Raw genomic sequence first — 26,237 nt, forward strand, 5'->3', positions numbered from 1 at the left:
ACCATCCTTTAGCTCCACAATAACACTCCTATCAGCATACTGACATTAGTGATACTCCAGAATGGTTGTTGTCATTTGGCACATTAGGATGTGCTCCCTGCTGGTGCATGAGTTTTGTTTGAAACTGTCCTCCATATTTTCATGTAAGAACTTCTAATATCACACAACTACAGTAACTGCTGCTGCAGCTGTGTTTGAATTATGCGGTTGCATAAAGAATGTGGGTTCATGATTGCATATTCATATTTGAATGTGTGTGTTTGCACGCAGATATTTTTTAGTCTATAAGCCACGTATATAAATTTGAGTGCGTTTGTGTAGGATGTGGCAGAGTGTCTGAAAATAGGGCTATTAGCTATGAGGGCTACAGGCAGAATCATGTCTATTATGCAAAACAAGAAGTAATAATCGTGTCGAGAATTGGTTTGGATCAATCAGTACCTTTCCTTTTCTGAGAAATATTTTTCCACCAGAACCTTTTTTTAGGAAATATCTTTTCAAAGAATAAGTAAATACGATTAGAGTTTGATCAGAAATCCAGTGCTTTTGCTTTTATTATGTAATTTTTGACACTTGGTGATATGGACATGTTTCAGTCAGTTCCAAAAAGGCACTGAGGTTCATTTACCAGCCCTTAAGAGCGCTTAATGTACATGCTACTGCACTGAAGCTCTACAAGAAACTGTACTGGAAAATGTGCAGTAGTGCTTTTTAATGCACAGTAGACTTTCTTAAAAAAGTAAACCTTGCTCTTCCCAAGAGAAGTGCTAATAGCACAAGAAGCTAACAGCTGTGATTTTTCTTGGTGCTGAATACCCATAAGGCAAAACATCATGACCTCCTACAACTGTCATCATTAGCATTTCCTAACTATGGCTGCTGAGCTGGAGATGACATTAAATAGCAACAAAAACAATGGACTGTTCTTCCTGGATAGCCGAGATGCCCTTCAGCTAAATCCAAGGACGAGACGATAGTGAAGGGGGTGGGGGGGGGGGGGGGGGGGGGGGTCACTAATTCTGTATTCTAGGCAGGATCAAAATAGCAGGCGAGAGATATAAATAAAGAGAGTGGAAATGAGAACTTCACACATCCCTGCTTGTCAGAGGGCCAATGAAGATGCATGGTGTGGAGGCATCAGGTATGGAGGCTGGAGGGACACAGGAGGTGTGGACTGTACCTGAGCCTGGAGCTTTGTGGGAGTTTTGCTTTGACGAATAAGAAGATTTTCACTTTTTCTGCTACATTTTTAGAAAACCTTTTTTAGTTTTGATGGACACTGCAGAGCTAAGAAAAAACTGAGAAGATGCCTGCTTTTTGTGACAGTTGGAAACAAGCAGAACAACAGCTAGGGTTTGTGTGTCTGTGTGCGTGTTCACATCTGATTGTTTACCCTTGCAGCACAAGGGTAAGAGTGTATTTACCCACTGCATAACATATCAGTCCTCGAATCCTAAAATCTCCCCAGGTGTGTTTATATTTTTCCCATATTGACCGTTTCTTTCCTGTAATACGTCCAACTTTGTTAGTCTCAGAGTGTTTTACAGCTATTGTTGCACAGAATACTCCCCCACCCTTTCCCTCCTTCCTTCAGCTAGAATTAAATTTAGAAAGAAAATCATTTTAATGAGAGTCAGGGGAGTGGGGATAAACGGATGGATTATCTTTAGAAAGAGAAGAACTAGCTCATTAAGGTGAGCTGTATCTCACAGCAATGTTCTGGTAATTACACAGCACATAATGCCATCTACTGGTGGGAACAAAATGTGACTGTACTGTATGGGTGGGTGGTTGTGTCAGTGACTGTGCATGTGCATATGCACTTGTTCCTTTGTGTGGAAATATATGTAAAAGTTTGTACACAGTGTTGTATTTGTGAACATTTGTGCTAAAATGTGTTGCATTCATCAATTCGTTACCGATTTTCACTGCATCTCTTAGAGATTCCCGTGTGCTTCCCTGTCTCATTGTTTCACATCTTCCATATTTTGTACCTGCTTCTGTTCCTCTCCTAGGCTGTCCCACATGGAGGCCACAATCTTGGAGACGTCCCCGAAGGTGGCATTGGGGTTTTGGCCCTTGATGGCCGCCTGGGTGTCTCTGAAGAACAACGCGTAGGCCGACACGGGTTTCTGTGGCTCGTTGGGGTCCTTCTTCTTCTTCTTCTTTTGAGGTTTGGGTTTGGGCTTCATCATTTCAGCTGAGGCCCGCTTCTCACTGCTTATCTGGAGGCAGAGAGAGAGATGGAGAAGAAGAGAGAGAGAAAGACATCGCTGGTCATAAATCAGTTGATGAATTTTGGTGCAGCTACTACAGAGAGAAGAGCGAGGAGTCCTTCACTATGCAGTGTATTTATTGGCACATGGATGAAAGGATAAGCTACTCTAAATTTTTTTGAGGTTAATATGTACAATATATAATACAATATATAAAAAACCCATAGCATTAACCACTGTGCATAGGACACTTAGCATCAATAAAATAGACAAACAGAAGATTGGAAAGACGCTGGAGAAAGAGTGAGAGCAGCAGAGTTCTGTGAAGAGCAGCCACGGCTTGTTCTGAGAAGAGAAAACAGATCAATTTACAGACATGGGTAAATGAAGACTAACAAGACGGCAGTGGGGGTGTGGGGAGGTGTGGTTCAGGAGAAACTGGCCAAACATGGGTTAGGGGGTAGAGAGTCCTGGGCTAATTAAAATCTCTGGTAGCAGTTTCACTCAGTTTCACATATATATATTTTTTTCTGATTTTCTTTCAGTCTTTATTTAGTCTCTTTCATGTAGATCACAAAGAATTCAATTCCACTTTTCTGAGAAAACCATAAAAAAAGGATTAAATCTATATTTTTCATAGGGTGTGCTCAGTTGGTTCGTCAACAACAACAACACACTGCAACCTCACTACATTTTCAGGAGGCAAAAAAACTGCTCACATCTCTGCAATGTACTCGATCCAATACACATGAATACATTTTCATTTTCCGTGCAGGGCTTTGACGGGGAGTCAAATCCAGGTCACCTGATCCTGGTTGTGATTCTATATGGAAATTGCCTTCTTTGCTGAGGAGAGAACACATCAAGCACGGGAGAAAGAGGGAGAGGAAGGGAGTGGGGAGTGAGAGAGTGAGAGAGAGAAAGAGAGAGAGAGACAGAGATAAGGAGAAAGAGAGGTAAGAGGTGCAGCTGAGGGAGGACAGCGAGAAAGAAGTGACGGTTTGATGTTGCCATTAGGATCAGTGGAACATCAGTTAACCTGATTTCTTGGTTGCTATAAAAGCAGGAAAAAACAATCCAATTTCCATCCATATAATAGAAGAGATAATGACATACTGACTATGTAATGATATACACTGGTATTATGCGAAATGAAGGATATTTATGTGGCCTATTTATGGTTGAGGAGTTATGGAGAGTTACCTAAATGTTGTTACGGGCTTTGTGTGAAGTGAGAGTGAACCTCTTTCTTTTTTTTTTTTTTGGCAAAGAAAGCCCATCTCCAAGGTCAAGTTCCTATTTCATCAGGTTGCATTCTAGAAATTTTAAACAGCTTTGAATGTTCTCTTTCATAATCCACTGATCCTGGGTTTCAGTGTTAAAACTCAGCGGGGGGGAGAACAAACCATGAAAAAGATTTGTCCCTGTGCGAGTATCAAAAAAGCAACTTGAGGACATTTAAAGACGTTCACATCCATCTAATGCATACTTATCACAGGATTAAGCAACAGACATGTTTTCCCCTTTAACTGTCAATTGGAAAACAGGAAATGACTGCCTTTGAAAATTGCATTGTTTCAGCTAAGCATTTGCCAAACAACACACTGTATTCCACACAGCATGAAATTAACTAATCAAAATTCAAGGTCCAGGAGCACATTTGGCAGCTAAAGAAAAACTTCAAAATGGCTTTTGTGGTGTGCGGAAATGAATGGATGTTCCCATTCAGGGTGATGTGAAAGTATTGCTTGTCTATTTCACAGCTTACAGGTAATATTCATTTTTTTGTGTGAGTACGCCTGGTTTCATTAAAAAATAATCATCCCTCACTTTTAGGCAATGAGGCAGAAGACAGGCATTTGAAACGACATCTGTTCCACCCAAGCCTTTGAAGTGAAAATAGAATAAACTGAAGGTAGAGCTAATGGAATGACAAAATAGAAAAAAAAAAAGAAGGCTAAATAATCTCCAGGAAAATTCACATGTATTCATACAGAGGAAAGAGTGATGACACACAACAGCTCGCAGCAGCATGCAATCAACCAGGAGAACAAGGGGCATATTTTTCATTTCTTTCTTTATTTTCCCCTCATATTGTACGCGAATCATGTTAGTGAACTTATACAGTGGAAGGCTGACAGAGGAAGATAAAATATCAATGAAACCGAAAGACTGAAAAGAATAAAGATGGCTCAACATATCTCGAACGAGAGAACAATAAAACAGAACTCTGCTCACTGGGTAATTTTCCTTCAGTACCGCTGCTACAGGAAAAAAAAAAAAAATCCTTCTTTAGACACATAATCAATCTGGGATTTTTAATTTGTTCTCATTTTCTGTCTGTCTCTTTCATCTACATCTATTTTTGACACTTGTTTCCAACATTTCACTGAACACCTTGAGAAAAATAAAACCTAAAAGCGAGTGTTAACAATTCAAGAGAGTCATAATGTCTTATTTTAGGATGATTATGCCTTTTTTTCTTATCTAATAAAATCTTGCCAAGCACCATTTTGCACTTTGTAAGATCAATGATCTAGTTTTGGGCTAGAGATGATAAAAAAACAAAAAAAACAGTGGCTGTCACACTCATATCCCTAACATCTATTAAGAGAAAACCACTTGGCTTTGTTTATTTCAAGAAGCAGACCAGTCTTAAGTATTGGAACGACGGGCGTAGTCTTCACTGCAAAAACTATGTTTCTACAGTGAGGAAGTGCAATAATTCTAACATCTGTCACACTTTAAAGACAAATAATCTTATTTCAAATCCTTTCTCTGGAATTTCTGAAGTTTCCCTGCTTACATCAAGTCTTTTACAACTAGTTTTAAGGTCAAATATTGTCTTATAGTGGCCTGATTTTGAAGCTTGTTTCAGTTTACAGGAGGTGATTTTACATTGACTTTTACGTGATCAGTTCATGTCAGATATCAGATGTTGGATATCATGTATGAAATGACTCTAATATTGGAAACCAGTGGTTACTTTTGTGTCTCCCCTTAATCACAAACATTTTCATCAGTGTGGTTTTACCTGCTGGCATTACAAATTATTGATGGTGGCTAAACAAATACCCATCATGCATCATCCGCCATACAGTATCAAGCTTATTCTCCTTGGTTCTCTCATGCAGGTGTGGAGAACTGTAATGATTATGACAGATGTTGTTGTCAGTATGAGCAAAAGAGAGAGAGTCACATCCCTTATTCATAACACAGCGTCTTGAGGCTGCACTGCATTCTGGTCTATTTTCTGATACTGTCAGTGAAGAGATTGGTATCTTGTCCTCTTCTACGATAGATTTCTCCCTGTGTGACTGTCAATGCAAAATGGTAAGTCTGTAAAGTAGCTCTTTGGCTATGATGTGCTGACATTGGATCCTGATGTTTACCATTTGTATTTTGGACTGTTGGACACATATCTGCTGTCCTGCAGCTTCATTGCTGATTGCAATTTTCTACCAATTTGAAATGCGCAATACCCTGTGCACTGGGAGGTTCAAGCTACAACCCCCCCCCCCCCAAAAAAAAAAAAAACCCAACCTTGTTTACTGAGTAACAAGGCCCATCGCCTAATTAATATTCACTATTATAGTTGTAATATTGAGTGTCAGATGATGAGGGAGCTACTGTGTCACTACAGTAATATAAACTGCAGTGGTGCAGAGGTCTGCTTTGGGTCACTATGTAGCTGGATAACCAACACCACAAACTGTTGGATAAACTTCAAAACTAATGTTGAAACATTACCTGAGTTTTGGTGCTGAGATCAAACCAATGCCACAAAAAGCAGCTGTAAAAAGGACTTTGCCTATGAGACGAAATTCTGTACTTAGAGTTTTCAGTACTTGGTGCTACAAACACATTTTGGTCTGAACCCAAAAAAGCATTTAGGATCAATAACTAGCTTTAGCCATGATGAGTCCAGAGGATATGAAATACTGATTTTCTCTGCACAAGAGGACTGACACTGATTTTTTTTTAAAGACTGCAATATAGAGAGACTGCCAAAAACAGCACATGGCTGTTGCCATGTACAACCAGCATGTCCTGTACAGAGAAATAGTTTAAATACATTTTTTACGCAGTTTTCTAGTTTACTAGCAAAAGACTGAACTGTAGTGTCAGCCTTAGCTTGCTCATCTCATCAGCATTTCTGTTGTCAGGGAGAGAGAGAGAGAGAGAGAGAGAGAGAGAGAGAGAGAGGGAGAAAGGAGGAGGGAGTCGCTGTAATTCTGAATGGACAGCACTGCACTGGCAAGACAAGATTAGAATTGACAGCCTGATAACTGCGTCACTATCAAAACAGCAGAGAAGGAGAGAAATAGAAGGGGGTGAAAGAAGAGAGTGAGAGAAGAGTGGAGAGAGTGAGATGCAGAGGAAAAGAGAAAGAGAGTTGATGTAAAGAGAACAGATAAAAGGAGGGGGGGGTGGCGTGGAGTGGAGTGATGTAGAGGGACGCAGAGCCTGGTAATAGTATGGCACTGTGTCAAAGTGTTCGTCCAATCACAGCCCCCTGAATACGGTATATGTGCATCATCACCATCATCATCATCATCATCATCATCATCATCGTCGTCGTCTTCATATACACTGAACAGCAAAGTGGATAGTGCTGCATGCATGGTGCATCGATTTAAAAAGGCCATAAAAACAAACAAACTACTCCGAGGTGATGCACAGATACACTCTCTCTTCACAGTGATGGTCATTACACCAAAACATGATGCAGATACTGAACGCAGCGCACATCAAATCTGAATGCCACCCATTTCCAAAGTCTATACGCATTGTTACATGGATTTCAAACCAAACAGCTGTAAAATGGGAAAACACACACACACACACACACACACACACACAGCACTAGCTTTCAGTTATTATACAGTTTGTATTAGTGGATCGGCATCAAAAGAGAATACATGGCATACCCATTTTCACATACTACTTCTTGCAGGAAAATCCTGAGTGAACGTTTACCTGCCTGAAGAATGAGCCAAAGGAATACAAGCAAAGAGGCTCTTAGAAGCAGCAGCTTAACGTCATCAATCAAAGACTCATAGTGGAATAATCTATCTAATAAAAGCAGATTTAACTTGGAGATTTTTCTATGATGGGACCACATTTAGCATTGTTTTTTTTCTCAGTTCTGCCCAAAGCGGTGACCTCCGAGGCTGAAACATGAAGCCGACATGTAAGTACCAAAAACTGCAGTTCTTCTAATGGCCGCTTGAGGCTGGCTCCAAAAGCGAATCAATCCCCATAGACTCCCATGTTAAAATGCCTAACTTTACAGCAGAAACAAACATGTTTACAACCTGTTTACATTTTGTTAAGACTTAAAGTTCTGCACAATTGAGGGCGGAGTCAGGTACTGGCAAGAAGGCGACAGTAAAACAGCTCACTCTGAGCTTCAAAACCGCTCTTCAGGAACCTGGGGGTGACGTCACGGAGGCCTACGTCCATCTTTATTTACAGTCTATGGTACAGTCGTGTTAAATTATTGTCTAAACAACAAACCTTTTAAAATCAGCTTTTAAGAGGCATGAAGGAAGCTTATGACACGTGCTTCAATCCCAAAATACAATGTGTGGCAAGTGGTAATTTCAGAATAATAGCAGATTTAATTTCCCTTGTTTCCTATGATTGTCTTGAGTCAACATCAGCATCATCATTCATCAACATTCGCCAACATGACTTTGACATACTGAAGTTAGCTTACATTAGCTAATATTAGCTACCTTTTGTGACCAAGTGATTGTCGCATCAACTTAAACTTTACTGAAGGGACCAAGCATGTGTTTTATTGGTCATCCTTAAACCTACAATAACTCTGTGATTGATTTTTTAGCCACTTGGGTGCAGCAGAGGCAAGCTGTACTGTCACCTTAGTTGATATGTCAAACTTGCTAGAACATCAGGTTTAATTTGTTATGGTGTTTGTGTCCATCGTGATGAGTTTAACTCTGATATTCAGTTTCCTTCTAGCTTTGTTTTGCTCTTCACCAAATCCTGAGGGGAGCATCTGGCTCTTTAGCTACTAAATGTTCCTATGTTCACAAGCAGGTAGCTAACTGTGTCTGTGTGCTGTTTGGTACTGAGCAGGAGGTGCACAGTGGGCTTTTAGACCTTTTTAGCTGTCTGCTGCGGCTGAAAATAACATTGACGAGAACAGCCAGAGCGGACCAAGAGAAGCTGGGGGCCGGAAAAACCAAAATAATGGCTGGAGGACACCAATACTCAGTGGGTTCTTCACAAGTGACCACTTTCACATACAAGTAGTCATGTGAAACATTGGTAATATACAAATATTGATTATAGCCGCTTTAAAGAACCAGAATTGCATTAACATTTGTCACAATATAAATGGATCTTACCGGCGAAAAGATCAAGAGCTGTAGTTATACATATTATCTCATAATATCATTGATATTTGTAAAAAAAAAAAAAAAATGTACACGTGGAACAGTAGAACAGATCTCCTCAACAGTACAATCACCAGCCTCTCCACACCAGCATACTGGAAAGAAGCAGAGCTTAGTGCAGCTGTTACAGACTGTAAGCCTTTGTGGGTTTATAAATAGATAAATGGCCATGGTTGAAATAGCAGCAGTGAGAATAATGTAATTTCAAGATGCCATATACAATTTTTCTGCAATTTTCACCACCAGCTGTAATTCGCAGCCTTAAGGAAAAAGTGGGATCCTGGAGGTTGTGCAGTGCAAACAAAAATATCAGAGGACGACGTTATCGTGGCACACGCCTTTCATAAGTGGCTACGAAGTCAGCTGGCTCAAAAATGTAAGAGCTTGTTTGTCAACTGAATCATCGATCCAGCTGTTAGCTGCAGCTTGTAAAGACACATGCAGCACAGAAGCGTATGACGAATGACGATTAACAAAGTTTTTCCAGACATCATTATGTATTTAAACTACATTACAACATGATGTCAGTCTTTTCTATTTGACTGTACGATCAGATGGTTTTAGAGCAGACGAGAATTGAGGCTGGAGTGGGTTTTGAGAAAAAGGAAGCAAGTCGTTGTTAAGTTGCTATAAACGGAGTAGGGATCATGTGGGCTTACATTTTGTTTTTTATTACATGCATTTAGTCGTTATTTAGATATGGGTTTCAGCTAGCGTTTCAAAGTGCACCTGTATGTAATGCTGTCGGGATTGTTGCCTTACAGAAAGTTGGCAGGCAGGATGAGAATGTAAACAAAGCTGTTTGAGATCTAAATGATTCAGCCTTCACTACAGAAACACTGCCTGTTGCTACCATAAATGGAATCCAAAGTACAAGATGCCTGTAAAAATAGTTTCTTACATCCTGTTTGAATATTATACAAAGTATGATTGTCAACTTTACCTAAAAGTTGCTGTAAATTCTTTGTATCTTACACTACCTATCAATTATTTTACAATCACCCCTGTTTTAGTCTTGTCTTTATATATTCCCATCATTTAGTTCACCATGAAAGCTTGATGGGTTGAAATATGTCTTAAAATATATACCGTACCCTCCTCATCTGGAAGCTATTACAGCTCCATGTCAGACTGCCCATCTGTAAGCAATGAGCGAGACTGCATGTCAAAGCCGCCGCACAGATCTCTGAGTAGAACCAGGCACGCGCCCAGAGAGCAGCACTCATCAAATAAAAATACAGCCCGGCCCAAACAATAATGAACCGGAAGTGCCGATTCATGGTCGTGATCTTAAAAACATGAAAGGACATCAGTGGGAATCGTATAGACCTGATCCATAAAGAGCCCATTATGGAATTTGTATCCAGTTTTGGTACCATGCCATTACAAATATACATGGTCTTTATGATGTGGAGTACTTTGTTCGTGTTTCAGACATGCAGGGCTGCAGTACTGAGCTCGCAATGTGGATTTTATTTCAACCAATATTCCCATTGCAGATATTTTAATTCAAACTCAAGCCCACAGCCATAGCTGAACTAAGCTGCATGATTTATTTGACTCTGGAAAATGACTGACAGCTCTGAGGAGCTCCTCCCTACAAGCTTTGCCTAACAGCACTGGACCTACTTAATCAGCCTAAATTGCAAAGTCGAGGCCCTTGTATTTGGTAATGTGGTGAAAACAGTGGCAAGTGAGAGCTAATTAGATTAACGGTAGTTTAACGAGCTGTTGGAGGGGCCCCCACAGATTGGATTTTAATAAATAGTGGCAAAAGCATCTGCTATGCACTTCCTGGCTCTGCTGGCATCCTAATTGGCCCCAGTGGGTTGCTGTAGCTCAGCACTACACAGTGCAATTTAGAAGGGGAAAAAAGACAAAATGCTTATCTTCAGTACAGGTAAGTCTGGGAAACGAAAGAAAGAAATAGTCTTTATGATTGTACGGCTTCACAGGCAAGGCTTTATCAACATTAATACAACACTAATACGATTTCTAAGACTTTTATCACCACAGAACATCCACAAAATGCCCATAAAGCAGAAAGAGAGAATATCTCAACGTCCAAATAAAGCAGATTTTGACATATTCATCTTTTTCTATTGTTTGTTTTCAAGATGAAATGTTCCCATGATGAGGTCTTTGTAGAGGCAGCAGCACAGAAAGGAAAAAACAATTAATCAAACATGAATGAGCGACCATAGCAGGGTTATTTCCATAGCAACAGCCCAAGGGGACAACTTGAACCCTTTAATGTGAGCTGGTGATGTCTCTTTGTAAACATCTGCGCAGCGGGGGGAGAAAGCCAATGAGAGAGCCTGGCAACAGAGGCATCACAGGGCAGCAACCTCTTGGTATCAATCGAAATTTCCATTATCTAGTGTTGAAAGGACCGAAAAGTGCTCTGAAATATTGTATTCAGGAGCATTTGGAGTTGATAAGCGTCTTTGTATGTCAACAAAGTGTCCAAAAACATTGAGGTGGTTTTCAGTGAAGCTTGTAGCTGACAAAAAATTACAGGCAAATGATCAGGAAACAGACATGTTTCAAGAAATAAGTTAATATTTTTGGATATCATTCACATGCTTTTTAATGCTTGAAAAATCGCTCTAGAATTTACATCAAAACCATTTATACAAACATTATTTCTAGACGTCATTCTAGAAACATTAGGCAACAAATCACAGTCATAATCTCTCATGCTCATGCCTTATGCAACCTGCAGCCAGTAGGCTCTTTCAGCCTGTAACTGTGACCGGCACCCGGCAGTATGTAAGTACACAAACAGTACAAACAGCCATTATCTGGGGTCCCTTGATGATGGCACTGGACTAATCGGCATTTTGCAATTCCCAGGTAGGGGAGCAGGGTACTATTGTCAATCTGCTTCCGTAGTCCACTGATGTGATGAAAGTAAACCTCCTCAATTTTTGACAAGGATTTTAGAGGTGCATGAGCTGAAGAGAAAAAGAGAGCCGGTTGCACAAAGCTCAGAAAGTAACCTGATTGCAGTCTAAAAATGACAAGAGCAGTTTAAGTATACAGTAGCAGAATGGTAAACCACAATGCTCTCAGCATGTAAAAGGGGAAAAGAACAGTGTTTTGTTCTCAGTAGTCCACACTCAGCTCAACAATCCCTTATACTAATGTTCAGTAAGTTCTCGGTGAGCAAAACTCTCGACAAAGTCCGTAACAATCTTCAATACTATAAAAATGATATGAATAAGGACTTGTTGGCTCTCTTTCTCCCTGTTGACACAGCTGACTGGTGACAGGGCAGAACGTGGAGCCTGGCAGCATCACCGCTGGCAGGAGCTGGTATCCGTAACCTTCTTACAAACACTCTTGTCCCAAACCTCAGTGGTTCCTTGGGCGAGAGTAATGGCTTCTTTGCGCTGGGCTGCGCAGTGCTATTGTAGAATCACAGAGCGGTTAATTGAAACAAATGACTCTAATAATGGGACATTATCCCCACAGGCTGGCTTTGTGGTGGGCCTAATTAGCGTTGCGGTGGCGGTGAGGAGGACGAGTCACCACGCTGATCCCTCAAAGGAGGCAGTCGAGCCCCCCCCCCCCCCCCCCCTTTTAAGCGGGCAGTACGGGATTCTCCTTCCCGTGGCGCGTGAGGGTGCCGGGCTTTTTCAAAAGAAGCATGGCAAAATGTAAACATGTTTGGTCACCGCTCAGTTCTGTCAGGATGAATCCCTCTCTGTTAGACGCTGCACTGTGGCCGCTTGTCTTTTCCTGCCCTTCAACCCTTCCCCTCCCCAGCCAGCACAAATAAATGACTTTATATTACTGAATTTGATCAGGGTTGCAACATAAGATTCTTGTCTTTATTGATGAAACAGTGAATTATTTTTTTCAATTAAAAATTTGGCCTATGAAATAGTGACAAATAGCCATCAGTGTCTCCCAAAAATCTTCCTCTCTTGTTTTGCACAGTGAACTGTAACGTTTAGTATTTTTGCATAATAAATGACTGATTTTTTAAATTGTTATTGATTAATATTCTGTTGATTGACTAACTGATTAAACAGCTAATTGTTTAAGCAACAGTTCTGATTATTGCCAGCTCTTCACCCTGTTGTCCTCTTGTATGTCATCACGTTCTCGCCAATGGCCCTTAACTAATATGACAACATGAGATATTGTTTTCCAGATGTATTCTGATCACTACTGAAATCTGTTTTTGCCATTCCTAATTGTTTACCCTTGTACATGATGCTCTCAGAAAGTCAGCTGTAATGCAATGTTCAAATCTCTGTGACCAAGCTGTTTTAAATATTCATTAGTCGTAACAGTCGCCTAAGGTTATTTGAATTAGTTCCATGAATATTCATGACCTGCAATGAATGTGCATTTGTTTTTAATGCTCAGTCCATTAATACTCCTCTTCATTACTTCACTCCGAACGCTGCATAATAAGCTGCGCAAAACAAAGCTTTACTTTTTTTTTTTTTAAAGCACTGTTCTCTCTGGAAGCCTATTTGTTTCAGTTTAAACGAAACGGGAGTGCCCTACCAATTATCCCGCTGTCATTTCTCTTGACAACTACAAGACACATTGTTCGCCCCTCTTGTGGAGTGTAGCACTGAGGGGCATCTGTCTTTTTGTGAAATGAAAAGCCACAACAGAAAACATTTCTACTGTTACAAAAAGTGATTTATCTGGGAATGTCACCAAGATGTCATATCTATGCCTGTGAAAGGCAGCAGAGCAAGCAGGTCATATGAGATATGTCTTAAACCTTCACTGGAGAGAAAAAAAAAAAGAGAAACGATTGCTGTTTCAATTTAAAAAAAAAAAAAAACACAAGTAATCCAGCTGCACTGAGCATGTAAAGTCAAATCAAATTGCAATTTAAAAAACATTTTTTTGTAAAGTTTATTTCAAGGCAGCCTCATTAGATAGTAGGCAGTGGACGGGACCTGGAAAATGGAAAAGGTGTGCAACTTAGATCACTGAGTGGATTTCACTGTATGCACTGTACAACAGATTAAACTGTGAACACTTTTTTTATGTTCACCCTTCTGCTTCTGCATTTACAATTCTGGACATATTTCTCACCTCTCTAACATGTTTCACAAAAAAAGATTGGTGCACAGCGTCAATAGCTGTACTTTGCCCTTTTTAATGGCTTGATTGGGCCTCTATCTAACCATCCCCGCACTGTCAATAACCACAGCTGTCAATACAGTTTTTATGTCACTGCTTTAAAATAGTTATGGCCTTTTCCCTCGCCGTCTATGTCCTAAATGCCAAGTGATGCAAAATAAATATCCTATCGCAGATTAAATGAAGTCAAATTAAGTCAAGCTCACAGAACCTTGTAGCAATCAGTGACTCTACAAAGACTGATCCTGGAAATACAGGCACACACACACACACACACACACACACACACACACACACACAGTAAATACTCTACTATACTGTCCCATGGTACAGTGCAAACACTGCACTTACGTATGCACTGTGCACAGCTGCACTAATGCTCAGTATTTCTCTGTCATTCTTTCTAATACAGGCAGTGATAAGGTGAGCTTTGTTTTCCAAAGTTAAAGCTCCGCTATCAGCAATATTTTTCTATTCTACCAATGAATCAATTGACAATGTATAATGTGAAAGGGGTCGCCCAAAGAAAATGATCACAGACCTCCTCATCTTTTTAGACTCTTCGAGCTCATTATTGTGGTTTTACATGCTGATAATTAACTGTTTCTTACAGTCTCACCCTGTTACCTGCCCTAGCAGCAGCAGTTTTGAGCAAACACTCTGACTAAAAAACTAAAGTTTAGCAGCCAAAGACCCAGGTACTTTACTCAGTGTGTGACTAAAACAAAAGCAGAGCTTATAAAGAGGGTAAATATTGGATTTAATTCCACCAGGTGACCACCAACACAACTACACAACTCTAAGTTAATTCTAAAATTGCTAATATATCGCTGCATGTGCAGGTGGGCAATAACAACGGTCTAAAGTAATGTCGGTACAGTGTGTCTGTTGCATTCTTCTGCCCACAAGTGACCAATCTAAATAGCAGATCATAAAATGAACTGTTATACACACATCACACATCCTGCCAAAAAAAAATGAATCTAGCACCACATGTTTTCTCATCAAGAGTTATCTGACTGAATGTGTGACACAAACTGCTAAAACTGCCAGCTGCTTTTTTGGCGGCATAGTCTTTCCTCCTCTCTAAGCAGCCTCATTACACCAGTAATGAGACAGGGGCTGGTGCTCTGTTTCAATATTTAAACGTGCCGGTGCCCCTCAAGGCTCCATGTTGGGGCCGTTCTGCAAATTCCTCCGTGACCCCTCATTACTGTCTGCTGTCGAGTGTCGCTCCTCCTTTATTTTTTCAAAGAGATCGTTCTTGCTGGCATGTCCCTCCGCCGTAGCCTCAGCCAGACCTAAACGATCAGGGGTCTTGTTGAACATGAGACCCCTGGGTGCCATCTCTTCCCCGAGCGCCGGGGTGGCAGAAACGCTGACAGCTAAGGTTGAGACAGGGATTCTCCCTCAGCACCGAGCATTCGCACGACAGCCACGCCGCATTTAACAGTATCCAGTCACCCAAGACTTGGCTCTTTCTGCCTCAATTCAACGAAGCTGACAGAGCAGGTCAGCAATGTGGGGAGGAGTTAAGAGAATTTAAGAGCCTTTCTGATTGACAGCTCTGTCATTTAGGGCTGATGTTGATCCGGCTGCTTGTTGGGGTCCTTGTAAATGGTACAATTTCAAATCTGAGAAATGGTTCAAAAGTAGCAGTTAAGGCTATTATGAACAACATGTGACTACAGCAGAAAAGATCAACCTCCACTTACGCCTGAACAAAGTGCCGGATTTGCAAATTAAAATAGAAAAAATAAACCTTGATGTACATCAGATGTAGGCCTATAAGCTCTGAAATTTGATTGTCCTATTACTCAATGCATATATTTGACACCTATTTCTCCCACCTGCTGCATATCTTTTTGATTTAACAGCTAATATTTTTCCGCAGCCTGTGGAGTCATAATTATGTGGAAAAGAGCAGGTTGTCAGAAAGAATAAATTTAGCAGGAACAACAGGGCTCTTGCAGAGACATATGCCTTTCTGCAAGTCAGAAATCTCAATTCTTATTATATGTCAAGTCTAAATGAACAGAAATTACAGACTTAAAAGCCTCGAGGATGAACCAATGCAAAATGATGTGCCTATGCACCATGATGATGATGGTCAATCCACTGCCCTAAATCCTGTAGACCTAATGATTTAACTGTGTTTGCTGTAGGATCGATGTGCGCTGAAAAAGAGAATCCCAAAGCAGGGAGAAGTTTACAGAGCTTTAGCCTTAGGCTAAATGCTGTACAAAAACCAGCAACAACATCCCTTGAGATGACGCGTATCTGTTGCTCCAGCTGAGCTTGTACTTGTAGGAGGTTTATATGTGCACTGAAGGATAGCTTTTATTCAAGAGAAGTGTATCCTTAAGGTAACTGTCGACTTTCTATTTGCTTCTTCAACAACGGTGTTAGAAGACTGTTGAACGATTAGCCGTTTGGTTTTCCAGCTATCTCCTCCAATTCTGTGGGTTTACTGTAAGGCTTTTGTCAATACAACACAACAAAGGTTAAGGCTTGTCTCTTCATTTCCAACCCCAGTTACGCTGAGAGCCTTTCCCCATCCTTACTATTCTTTAAGCATTCAGCAGACATAAATTCAATCCTCCTTATACCTGTATCAGTATGAAATTAAGGTTAATTGACTTTGTTGGGGAAACATCAAATGAAACATCCCTAATGGATCTGAAATGAAAATAACGTCATCTCCAATTGCTTTAAAATATTTCTCAATATACAGCCTACTTTCCTATTCCTCAGCCTCAGAAATAAGCTCCTCTTGTCCCAGGAGATAATAAATGAATTGAATCCCCCCACTCCAACTACACCCACCCCCCCCCTCCTTCTTCCTTATCGGTCATCTATTTTTCCAGAGTAAGCTATTACTTGCTAGGGTTGCTAGGCAACAAGAAATATTAATAGTGGCTATTATTAGCCAGGCTCTGCTAGAGTAGTACTAAAATGTGGAAGTGGGAAACATGAATGTGTTACATAAATCTCTGGACCTTTCACAGCGTGTGCAAGTCTCTGTTTTTACAGTGATTTATTGCAATGACGGCTCATTTATGAGAAAAGGGGGTGTGAAATAAGAAAATGGAACATTACCCTGAAGGGGTATTTGAAAATAAATAATTGCAAAGGTGAAACAAAAGCTATTTAAGAAGCAGGCACTCCCTGTCTGCTTCCTTCTAAAATGTTATTGGCCAAATAGGGCTGCTTTGTTGCATATACTCCTGTATGGACATCACATAAATGTATGCATTAACATATACATAAATACTGCATACTGCATACATGCATGCAGAGTGAGACACAGTGTATATGTTGCCATCTACTGAAATCAACTTATCCAGATGATTATATAGGTTTTGTCAACACTAACAAGCAGATTGACTGCGAATGTTCCAGTCAACAGCATCTTTCTCCTGCACCGAGCATATTCAGCAGAGTAGCCAGTGGATTGTGACCTAATCCTGAAGACTGGCTTTAATGGAGGCCTTAGCTACCACCCACGGAAAAAAAACGGAGCCTGCAACTTATGCAGTTTGATTCTGAAAATCACATAAGACCTGATTAACGGAGGATAAACGCCACGGATGCTCACATTAAAGCATAAATATTCATGATGGAGGGCAGAGAGAAAAAAGTAATATTTATGTCAGATGAAAGTATATAACGTTGAATAATTCACCACAGAGCCCATTTATAATTCATCTGGTTCGATCCTATGATTAAAGCATCTGAATGCGTTCGCCAGGGGTGTTTACATGTTCAGTCTGAAGCATGTTTAACACAAGAAAAAGTCCCTTTACTGGAGGGGGGAATGGGGGTCCTAAGAATCCTTCTGAAAAGAAAAAGTAGCTGACAAGGGATATCCCCCCTCCCAGTCAAGATCTTCAATTCAACCCCCCCCCACCCCAATCCTCCATCCCTCCCCCGTTCCCCTTTTGCTTTGCCGATCGTAACGAATGAAAATGTGCCGCACTAAGTTTCTAGCTCTCTGTCTTGGTTCACAGGCAATGAGATCTTTGAGATGTGCAGCTGAATAGATATTGAAGGAGATTTGCTGCAGAGGTCTGGGTGTTGAGGGGACACCAGCTCTCTGTATTATAAATGTTGCATGTATAGACTCCGGCCTTGCTTAGACCTCACCGCCTCAGCCTCCTTGACCTCTCACTGGGATAATTATCACTGTAATTGAAGAATGCTTTGCCATTATGAGAACATTAAGAGTAGCAGACAGAAGAACTAGTCATTTTACCGTTTCATTGCTGTTTTTTCAAGTTTATAGCTCTAATACTGGATCATAAGATGAGTCATTTCAGGAAACATTTGGGAAAGACTGAACTTTCAATGACATAAACATGTGAAACCTTCAGAGGAAATACACTCTGACTTGAAGACTAATTGCCTACCACAGCGTTTGACTTTGATCACAAAGGGCCGCAGCAAAATAGAGACGGACAAAAAAAAAGGTGTACTCACTGAGTGCATCGGCCCTGAGAGGAGGTGGGTGTCCTGACCCAGCATGTTGGACATCATGAGGGCGGGCAGCTCGGGGTAGGAGTAGGTGTTGAGCAGGCCGTTGTGAGGCAGGGAATGGAAGGGGTAACCGGACTCGTGCTCCATGAGGTGCAGCAGAGACGGGTCGGCATGGTTCGGGGGTGTGATGGGAGGAATCTCGTAGTCTTCATCCCCTCCTCCGCCACCGCTACCTCTGCCCTGACTGGAGTAGCTCTGGAGAAGCAGAGAAAATAAAGGAATACATTACATCCATTCATTTTTTTCTTCTTTTTCAGGTTTGCAAGAGAATCATTTGTTCCTAATTTATATTTGAAAAACTGAAAAGTCACAGATTGACAGACTCATGCATTTATATGTATGGCCAGTTTGGAGTCTATAACCCACCTACAGTCATTTGCATGAACGTGGGAGGCAGCGCATGAACAATATAAATAAAGATTTAAATAAATAAAATGAAAGGCTGGTTTCAACACTCTTCTCACATTCGCTATCTTCTCTATGAAGAACTTGTTCATCCGACAATCGTACTGCTGAGCAACATTTTCATGGCAAACTGAGTTCAGTAACAATCCAGGAGAGGAGCAGCTAACAGAGGATGTTCCAGAGTAATTAAAACACGACATAACTGGCTTTTAAATGCACCTGTTGATGTTTTTTTTTTGTTTTTTTTTCAGATCTGTGTTTGCAGCAGACACTGAAGCAGCAGTCAATTCAGGCTGTTTTGCTGAAAATAAAAATAATTAGAAATGTAAATCGCCGGGCTTCAAAAAAAAAAAAAAAAAAAAAAAGTGTAAAGAATTCATTCATACACAGCAAATTAATTAGAGTTAGACAACAACAGCTGCTGTACAGAATAATTTGCTTCAGAAAATCTTGACAGCTTTAAAGCAACAAACTGTCAGCCTGCACACCTATAAAATACAGTTAATCAAATTCATTACATGGAAAAACACCGTTGTATAGTAATCTCATTGCTGTAATGCCAATCATATTTTTTAGAAAATAGTAAAACTGGACTAAACAAACCTCACATTCCTCATTATGAAATATCCAGTGTGTTCAGATGACTAGCACGAGGTAAGACAACACAGATTTGATGGCACTAATAAGGTGATACATAAGCAGAGCCCATGGTTGTCTTTTCCAGCGACTATCTTGACATATTATTACGCCGAGAAATATGGTTTTGTGCTCTCAAAAAGCATACTGAGGGTATTCACCAGGGAATGAAAAGCAATTTTGTCAGAGGCAATCTGATGCCAACTCCCCTTTATAATGACTGAAGAAAATTAATCATCACAAATAATATTCCAGTGTCAGCCATTCAAGAGCGTTTTAATAGAATTTTTATTATTCATGTCTCGTGGTACACATCAACTAGTCCGTTCTGCAACATTTCAGAAATCAATTCAATATCATCTTCGTGTAGGCTGTCATCTCGCCTGCCAGTGCAGCAATTCATCTTGCAAACAAATACTTTTAGCAAACAAATGGCAAAAAAACGTCGAGGAACAGCTACAATGTCCCCACAAGCAGAACTGGTGCTTGAAGATAGGATAAAAGTCTCATAATGTGCACTATCATTAGGGAGAAAATAATAATAATAAAAGGGAGTATGTTTACTATCAGGGTGTGATGTGCTGTTTTCTTTTCCCATAACACTCACTCTCCTCGCTCTGTGCTTGCTGAGAAATATTATCACTGACAATTCCTTTTCCCATGGTAAAGGTTTTGCAAATGTTTGATTCTTTGTTGTCTAACATTTCTTATTGTTGTCATTTATTGTTAACAAGCATGTGCTGCAGGTTTAATTTAATAAGAATACGAAAAAATAAATCTTGCTGGCTTTCTGCATCTATCCCTATAGTTAAATATTCTAATCATTCATGCATTAAATACACAGAGGGGAGGCAGGTAACCCGGAAAGTGTCAGGGTCTGTCTGTTGATCAACAGCATGTGTCCTCATAATAGTGATCTCCCGCTGAAAGACGCCCAAGAAAAGAACTGCTAAAGGCTAAGAATAAGTCCCCCGATAACTGAGCGGAAAAAAACTAGCTTCAGCATAAGTGGCTGTAACACATTACAGATGTAATACAAGATTTCAGCTGAAACTATCAGAATAACACGCAAAAAAAATTCATCGGTTTCACACATGATGCCCCCTTCTGATGCCCCACTGCTACAGTGAAGGTTTGGTTAGGTTTAGGTGCAAATGTACTTGGTTAAGAGCAAAGGATATAATTAAAATGCCTGCGTTATGTTAGGGTTACTTCCCTTTCCGACCACGCCCTGAGGAAGACCCTGTTTACTCTGATGTGCCCTAACATAATAAAGGCATTTTAACTATATCGTTGGCTCTGTATGAATGTGCCTGAAGTTAGCCCAGCAAGTAACCATTTCAACTTCAAGACCATCTTGCGTTTACCTGGAGTTTCACTGCGGCATAACCGAGAGCACCCGGTATTTGTCTTTGTACTCGGTTAATAAAGTTAAGAAAAGATTGTGGTCAAAGCCTATAGTGAGAAGAAACTGAATTGACTGATCAAACGACTCCACTCTGAACATCACTGTGTGGTTGAACTGCTCACAGTTCACAGACATGTGCACGTGCAGGATAGGCACTGCTTGGCTGTAAAGGGTCACAAGCCAGAACGAGTAGGAAGGTCTGCTTTATGCAACGCTTTCTAATCACAATAAAGACGAACTGAGGAGGGAGCGAAAACAAAAGAGAGGCTTGTTTGACAAGAACGAGTAATTAAACACACTGGGATCAAAAAAGGAAAAAGTACATGTACGTATGAAGGGCAGAGACATAAAATGTACTTCACCAATTAATACACTATAAGGGAAGAAATTGAAAAGTATTCATCTGACCCTGAATCAAAATGTTCATGTGCAGCGCTTGCACAAGACCTCATGAAAAAAAATCTGTTTTCTTTATCCGTAGCTCCGTCATGTGTTCGATGCCATGTTGATTCTGAGCAGTAAAGCAATTTCAACGACACTGATATATCTCTGCGGCTTCAATTAAGGTTTTTGTTGGACGTAAAAAAAAAATGTAGCATTGATCCAATTATACAATAGGACACACGATGCGTTTTGGACACTTCCTCTCCACCCCGAGATGAAACATAACCGTTGTCATACATATGTACTAAGATTTAGATGCTGTCAGAGGCTATTTTACGGCCGTGCCTTCCATCGTTTTTGTGTATATTTTTTTTTTTTTTTTCCTTTACTGCCTCTTATGATGCCCTTGGAGATAAGACACAGGACAAGGACATCACAAGTTTAATATTTTCAAACATAGATAAATAATTCATAAATATCCTGTCTTTTACAGACATGGAGGAGAGTGGATAAAAGAGAGAGGGGTCAGAAAGAAATGCCAAATGTTGATTCAGCCTTCTCTTGCTGTAACCTTCACCCCCCCTGCTCCAGAGGTGAAATTTCAGCAAATCTGTCATTTTCCTGGACAAGGACAACGCTGTGGACCTTCTAATCTACATATCAATTCTTTACTTATTCTCTCTCTGGTGGCAACAACCTTCTTTTGTACATCAGCACATCAAAATCCCATATTGCTCACAATCTTTAACATAGTTTATAGATGTGAGATGTTGCTCCGAGGCATATTGTCTATCATCATACACAAAGCAGCCCCTGCTTCTTTGAAAGAAAGAGGGAGTATGATTCACCCCATGGGAACAGTGGTGAGGTTTTTATCTATGCAAGATCCAGCCCGACAAAGTGTGTATGACGTCTGATGTTCTACATTTAAGATCTTCAGATCAAGTTAAAGCATATTTTTCAGTATATTTTCTATTTGATTTGAACTTATGATAAAATTATTCAGATGTTAAAATTTTTTAAACTACTCAGGTGTTATAGGCTCAAAGAAACCTCCAGATATTCACTTTGTCGTACAGAAGCCGCACAGGAAGGCAACTAGCTGCATGTAGCAGGTAACAGTCTCATAGTATTTCAAAATATGAGAATGAGCTATGAAATGGAGACCATGATAAGGTGAAGATACCAGTCATCCAGCAAGGAAAACATGCGAGTACATGACATTTGACAGCAAAATGGACATACACTTTTCACCTAATTGTAAAGCTGTGGTTGGATACAAAAAAATAAAGAAATAAAAATAAAAACCCTGCACAATAATAAATTTCCAAATGGTTTTCATGAATTTTCAAGACTACCTACATTGTGTTTCTAGCAGGTATCAAAAACTGACAACTATGCAGAATTGGCACCGATGCTTCGTAAGATTCTTAGTCCTTTTTTTTTTTTTTTTTTTACCTCCACTGATTTCATTGTTCACCTTGCTGATGCACAGTAGAGGTGTGCACCAGGGTGTGTCAGCACACAGTGACATCATTGTTGGGTGTGTTGAAGGTGCACACTTCTGGCAACACCCAAGACACACCCTGAGGTGCAACAGAGTAAAAGGTTTTAATAGGTTAGCATACTCTGGGAGACAACTCCATTGGTATGTTATGATATGATATACTTGAAAAAATTCAAGTTGATTCTGAAAATAAGATGCTTTTTTATTGAAATGTGTTTTTATTCAGGAATGTAACAAAATGTATGTTTAGGTACAATAAGTATCTACAAGGCAAATATACCCAGTCATGCACTTTCTGGTCCTCTTGCTTACATGTGGACACAGCATCGTGTTTACATCCTCATAAGTTAAGTTCATAAATGACTGGAGTCCATCTGTTGCGGTTGTTAGCACTGCAAAGCAAACAACTGGAATCTCAGCTTGAGCTTGTAAGTTGAAAAGACTCCACCTTGTCAAATTATCTTAAGTTAATAAGCAGTTTTAAATGGGAACAAGTGAATCCGCTCTGTTTAGAGTTTTCTTGACACAAATGAATGAGGAGATGAAGTCATCGGCTTGGTGATGGAGTCACTGGTGGCCTGTGAGGTGTTTAGTGGAAGACAGCTCATCTGGGAACAATGATGTGTTCGTCAAAGGGAGGAGAATGAAAATGTTGCACAGTACACCAGAGAGCCTGTCATGCCTGATGAGGGGCAAATTGTCCAAAGACAAGAGCTGTCTTTGATGCACTTTGTTATTATAGCTTCAGTGAGTGACACACTCACAGTGGTCCTGCGAATACAGAACACTGATAAGGTTTTAAAATAACTAATCAGAAAAAAAAACAACCACTCTTTTGCGTCATAAAAACCACATAACTTTGAATGAGTGTACAGTGTCCTATGAAAAGTCATCCAGCCATATGCTACTTTGTAAAAAAAATGACAGAGCAGCATGGTTTTGGAGACAAACAACAGCTGGCCATGCATACATAAAGGTCTTCGCGTCCACTCTGTGTATTCCAGAGAGACGGATGGCAACGGTAAATCTTTAAAACATCTTATGGGGGAAATTTCAAAATTCACCTTCACAGATCAACCTTGCAGAGCAGAGAAAGGACAAAAATCAAACTCATCACCAGCGGGTGTTGAAACGTCGTGCGATGTCGTGCTGGACAAGTGACCATTACAGCGACGGTCTGCAGGGTCCACAAAGGCTATCTGACCCGGCTTTGAAACGACAAGGAACTCCATTTGGGTGATGTATCAAGAGAAGGTGATAGTGTAGTACAATAGAAGGGAGAATGGAAAAAGCAGACCCACTGGGCTGACTGACAGCAAGACAGAACTAGGATAAGTGAAGTGTGCGAGGGTTGGGTGGGGTTGGGTGGGGGGGTGTGGGGTCCGATAGTAGCTCAGGGTCATAGCTAGCGTCCGTCACTAAAGGACAGGTGGGTTGTGGTGAGCTTCAGCCAATAGCGAAGGAGTGAGCTAACCTCTTCCCTGCTCCCCCATGCACTGGTAATTCTCTCAAATGTCACATCAAAATGGATCTCATTTAGGTGGGTAAAAAAGAACCTGACTCTCCATTGCAGATGTGGGTGGACCTGTGGTGGATTGCACCTGAACTCCGAAAACACTGCTGCAAAGGAGGTATTTTTGAAAAGGTGTGGAAAAAGAGCCGTGTGCCAAACATTTATGTCAGTTCAATTAAAAAAAGAAAAGAAAAGAAAAAACATCACAGTTCTAGATCAAAGATGAAGGGTGAAAAAATATCTCCGATCTTTGCACCAAAACACAGAGAAATAGAAATTTCTTTAATGCTTCGGCCAAAGGCTGTGCTTTTTTTTTTTTTTTGACAAGGGGCGCAATACTGTGGTCTCATCCACATTTCCTATTCTTATTCATTAGGGAGAATCGTATAAATAAATAAAATATGTTGTCTCGTAGTCACTCATCCCCCCCAAGGGAACATGGAAGCCCCAGTAATCACATATGGCACAATAGCTCGCCCATAATCCCCTTTATTTTTATTTTCATGATGTCACTCTCTTTAAGCCCCTTGCTTTATGAGTCGCAAACGGAGTGGTGAGGGGAGGAGAGGAGGAGCAGAGAGGAGAGGAAAAAGCAAGGGAGGGGTGAAAACAAATGATGTGGATCCCTCATTGTTCTTTCTCTATGCCCTCATTCCAGTCAGGGTAATAAGAGAACATTGTGATTTACTGTCAGTGAAGCGCAAGAGTGCATCAGAGAGAATCCACTGCGGCAGGGGCCATTAAAATAGATTTAACTTCCCACAGTATTAGGCCAGATGTCTACACTTCTATTATATTTCAATCAGCCATGACCTTGGTCTCTATATGATGAGAAAGATCACTTGGAGAGAGGGAAAGAGGGAGTGAAAATACATGCGAAAAACCAATAGAAATATCAAACTACTTAGTCTCACTAAATCCCTCTGCTCCGTCGTGCAGCATATACAGAGAGAAGCTGGGACCGAAATAGAGCTAAGGTTTCAAGTTCTCTTAAAAGAGTGTATGAATCATTGAGTGCACTCTCACTGCCGATAAGTTTTTTTTTTTCTGTTTTTTTGGGGGAGTGCTGCTTTTCTGCGGGGTATGTATTTGAGGAGGGACCAAGGGAGTTTGCCAAAAAGAGAGGGACAGTGGGCTGTTTGATGTTCTTAAAAGCTTCAGATATCAACAGAAAAGATGAATCTGTTAATCTTCTTCGAACAAGGAAAACGTTGACTTCTCGCAGCACCACGGACCCCTGTCTTTGAACATTTCCCTCTCATATTTTTTCACCCTGCTGTTTATCCTGACTCACCAATATTTCTCTATTCCTTATAAATCTTGTATATCTTTTTTTTTTGTTTTTTTTTAATCCTTACTCTGAGTTAGGATTTCCATCCATTTCAGTGCCATGAAAGCAGAGCAGGGGTCACTGCTTGTTCTATTTCAGAGGCTGATGGTAATTGGACTTATTGGCTGACATGGAGTGACCTACATAAAGAACTACCGATTCCTGGTTACAACTGTAACTTACCATCCCTCCTAGCATGGGTGTGGATGTTGAGCGGATGTTCCTCTGATGTTCCTCCAGCATTGTTTTCAAATATCGATGCTCCAGCGCTGGTTTAGAGCTGGAAAGAACTGTTTTCAGCCTGAATTCACGATACTGTAACTCCCTCTTGAAATTTAAATACACGCTGTACAATATGTATCTCTACTTCATTCTCGCGACCTTGCCAGCGGCTCTGTACAGCCTCAAAGAGGCAGCGAGATGTGTGTTGGCGTTTTCAGACCCTCAATTTTCATTTTTCATCCATTGTCTCAAATGTCCCCCTAACTTTTCTTGCAGGATAAGGATGCAAGGAGAGAGGAAAGAAAGAGAAACACATTCACTGAGGCGTGGAGGGGGATGGGGAGGCAGGGGGCGGTGAGGGGTGTTTTGTGGGGAGGGGGAGTGTTATGAAGTGAGCAGAGTGTTGCAGTTGTGGTGGTGGGGGTATGATGGTACGCTGTGAGTCACTATTAAGTAACGCTGCCTTTTCACATCAGCATCGCCCACGTCGGGTGTGCGGTGTCAGGGTGTACTGAGGTGTCTCTGACTCAGAGATGG

General features: G+C 40.7%; 1 protein-coding gene across 2 annotated transcripts in view; it reads right to left on the reverse strand.

The window, feature by feature from the left end:
• LOC111670582 (TOX high mobility group box family member 2-like) overlaps window positions 1–26,237 on the reverse strand; it is a 78,047-nt gene that overhangs the window by 5,910 nt on the left and 45,900 nt on the right. For both annotated transcript variants that reach the window (XM_023427348.2, XM_023427349.2), the window contains 2 exons: window positions 18,239–18,490; window positions 1,995–2,225 (listed from right to left, as the gene is read on the reverse strand). In XM_023427348.2, the coding sequence (XP_023283116.1) occupies window positions 1,995–2,225; window positions 18,239–18,490 (483 nt within the window). The remainder of the gene's footprint in view (window positions 1–1,994; window positions 2,226–18,238; window positions 18,491–26,237) is intronic.

Source organism: Seriola lalandi, unplaced genomic scaffold (assembly GCF_002814215.2).
Source record: "Seriola lalandi dorsalis isolate HSWRI2012SDOR001 ecotype SW California unplaced genomic scaffold, Sedor1 jcf7180002054861, whole genome shotgun sequence".
In the NCBI taxonomy this organism is placed as follows: Eukaryota; Metazoa; Chordata; class Actinopteri; order Carangiformes; family Carangidae; genus Seriola; species Seriola lalandi.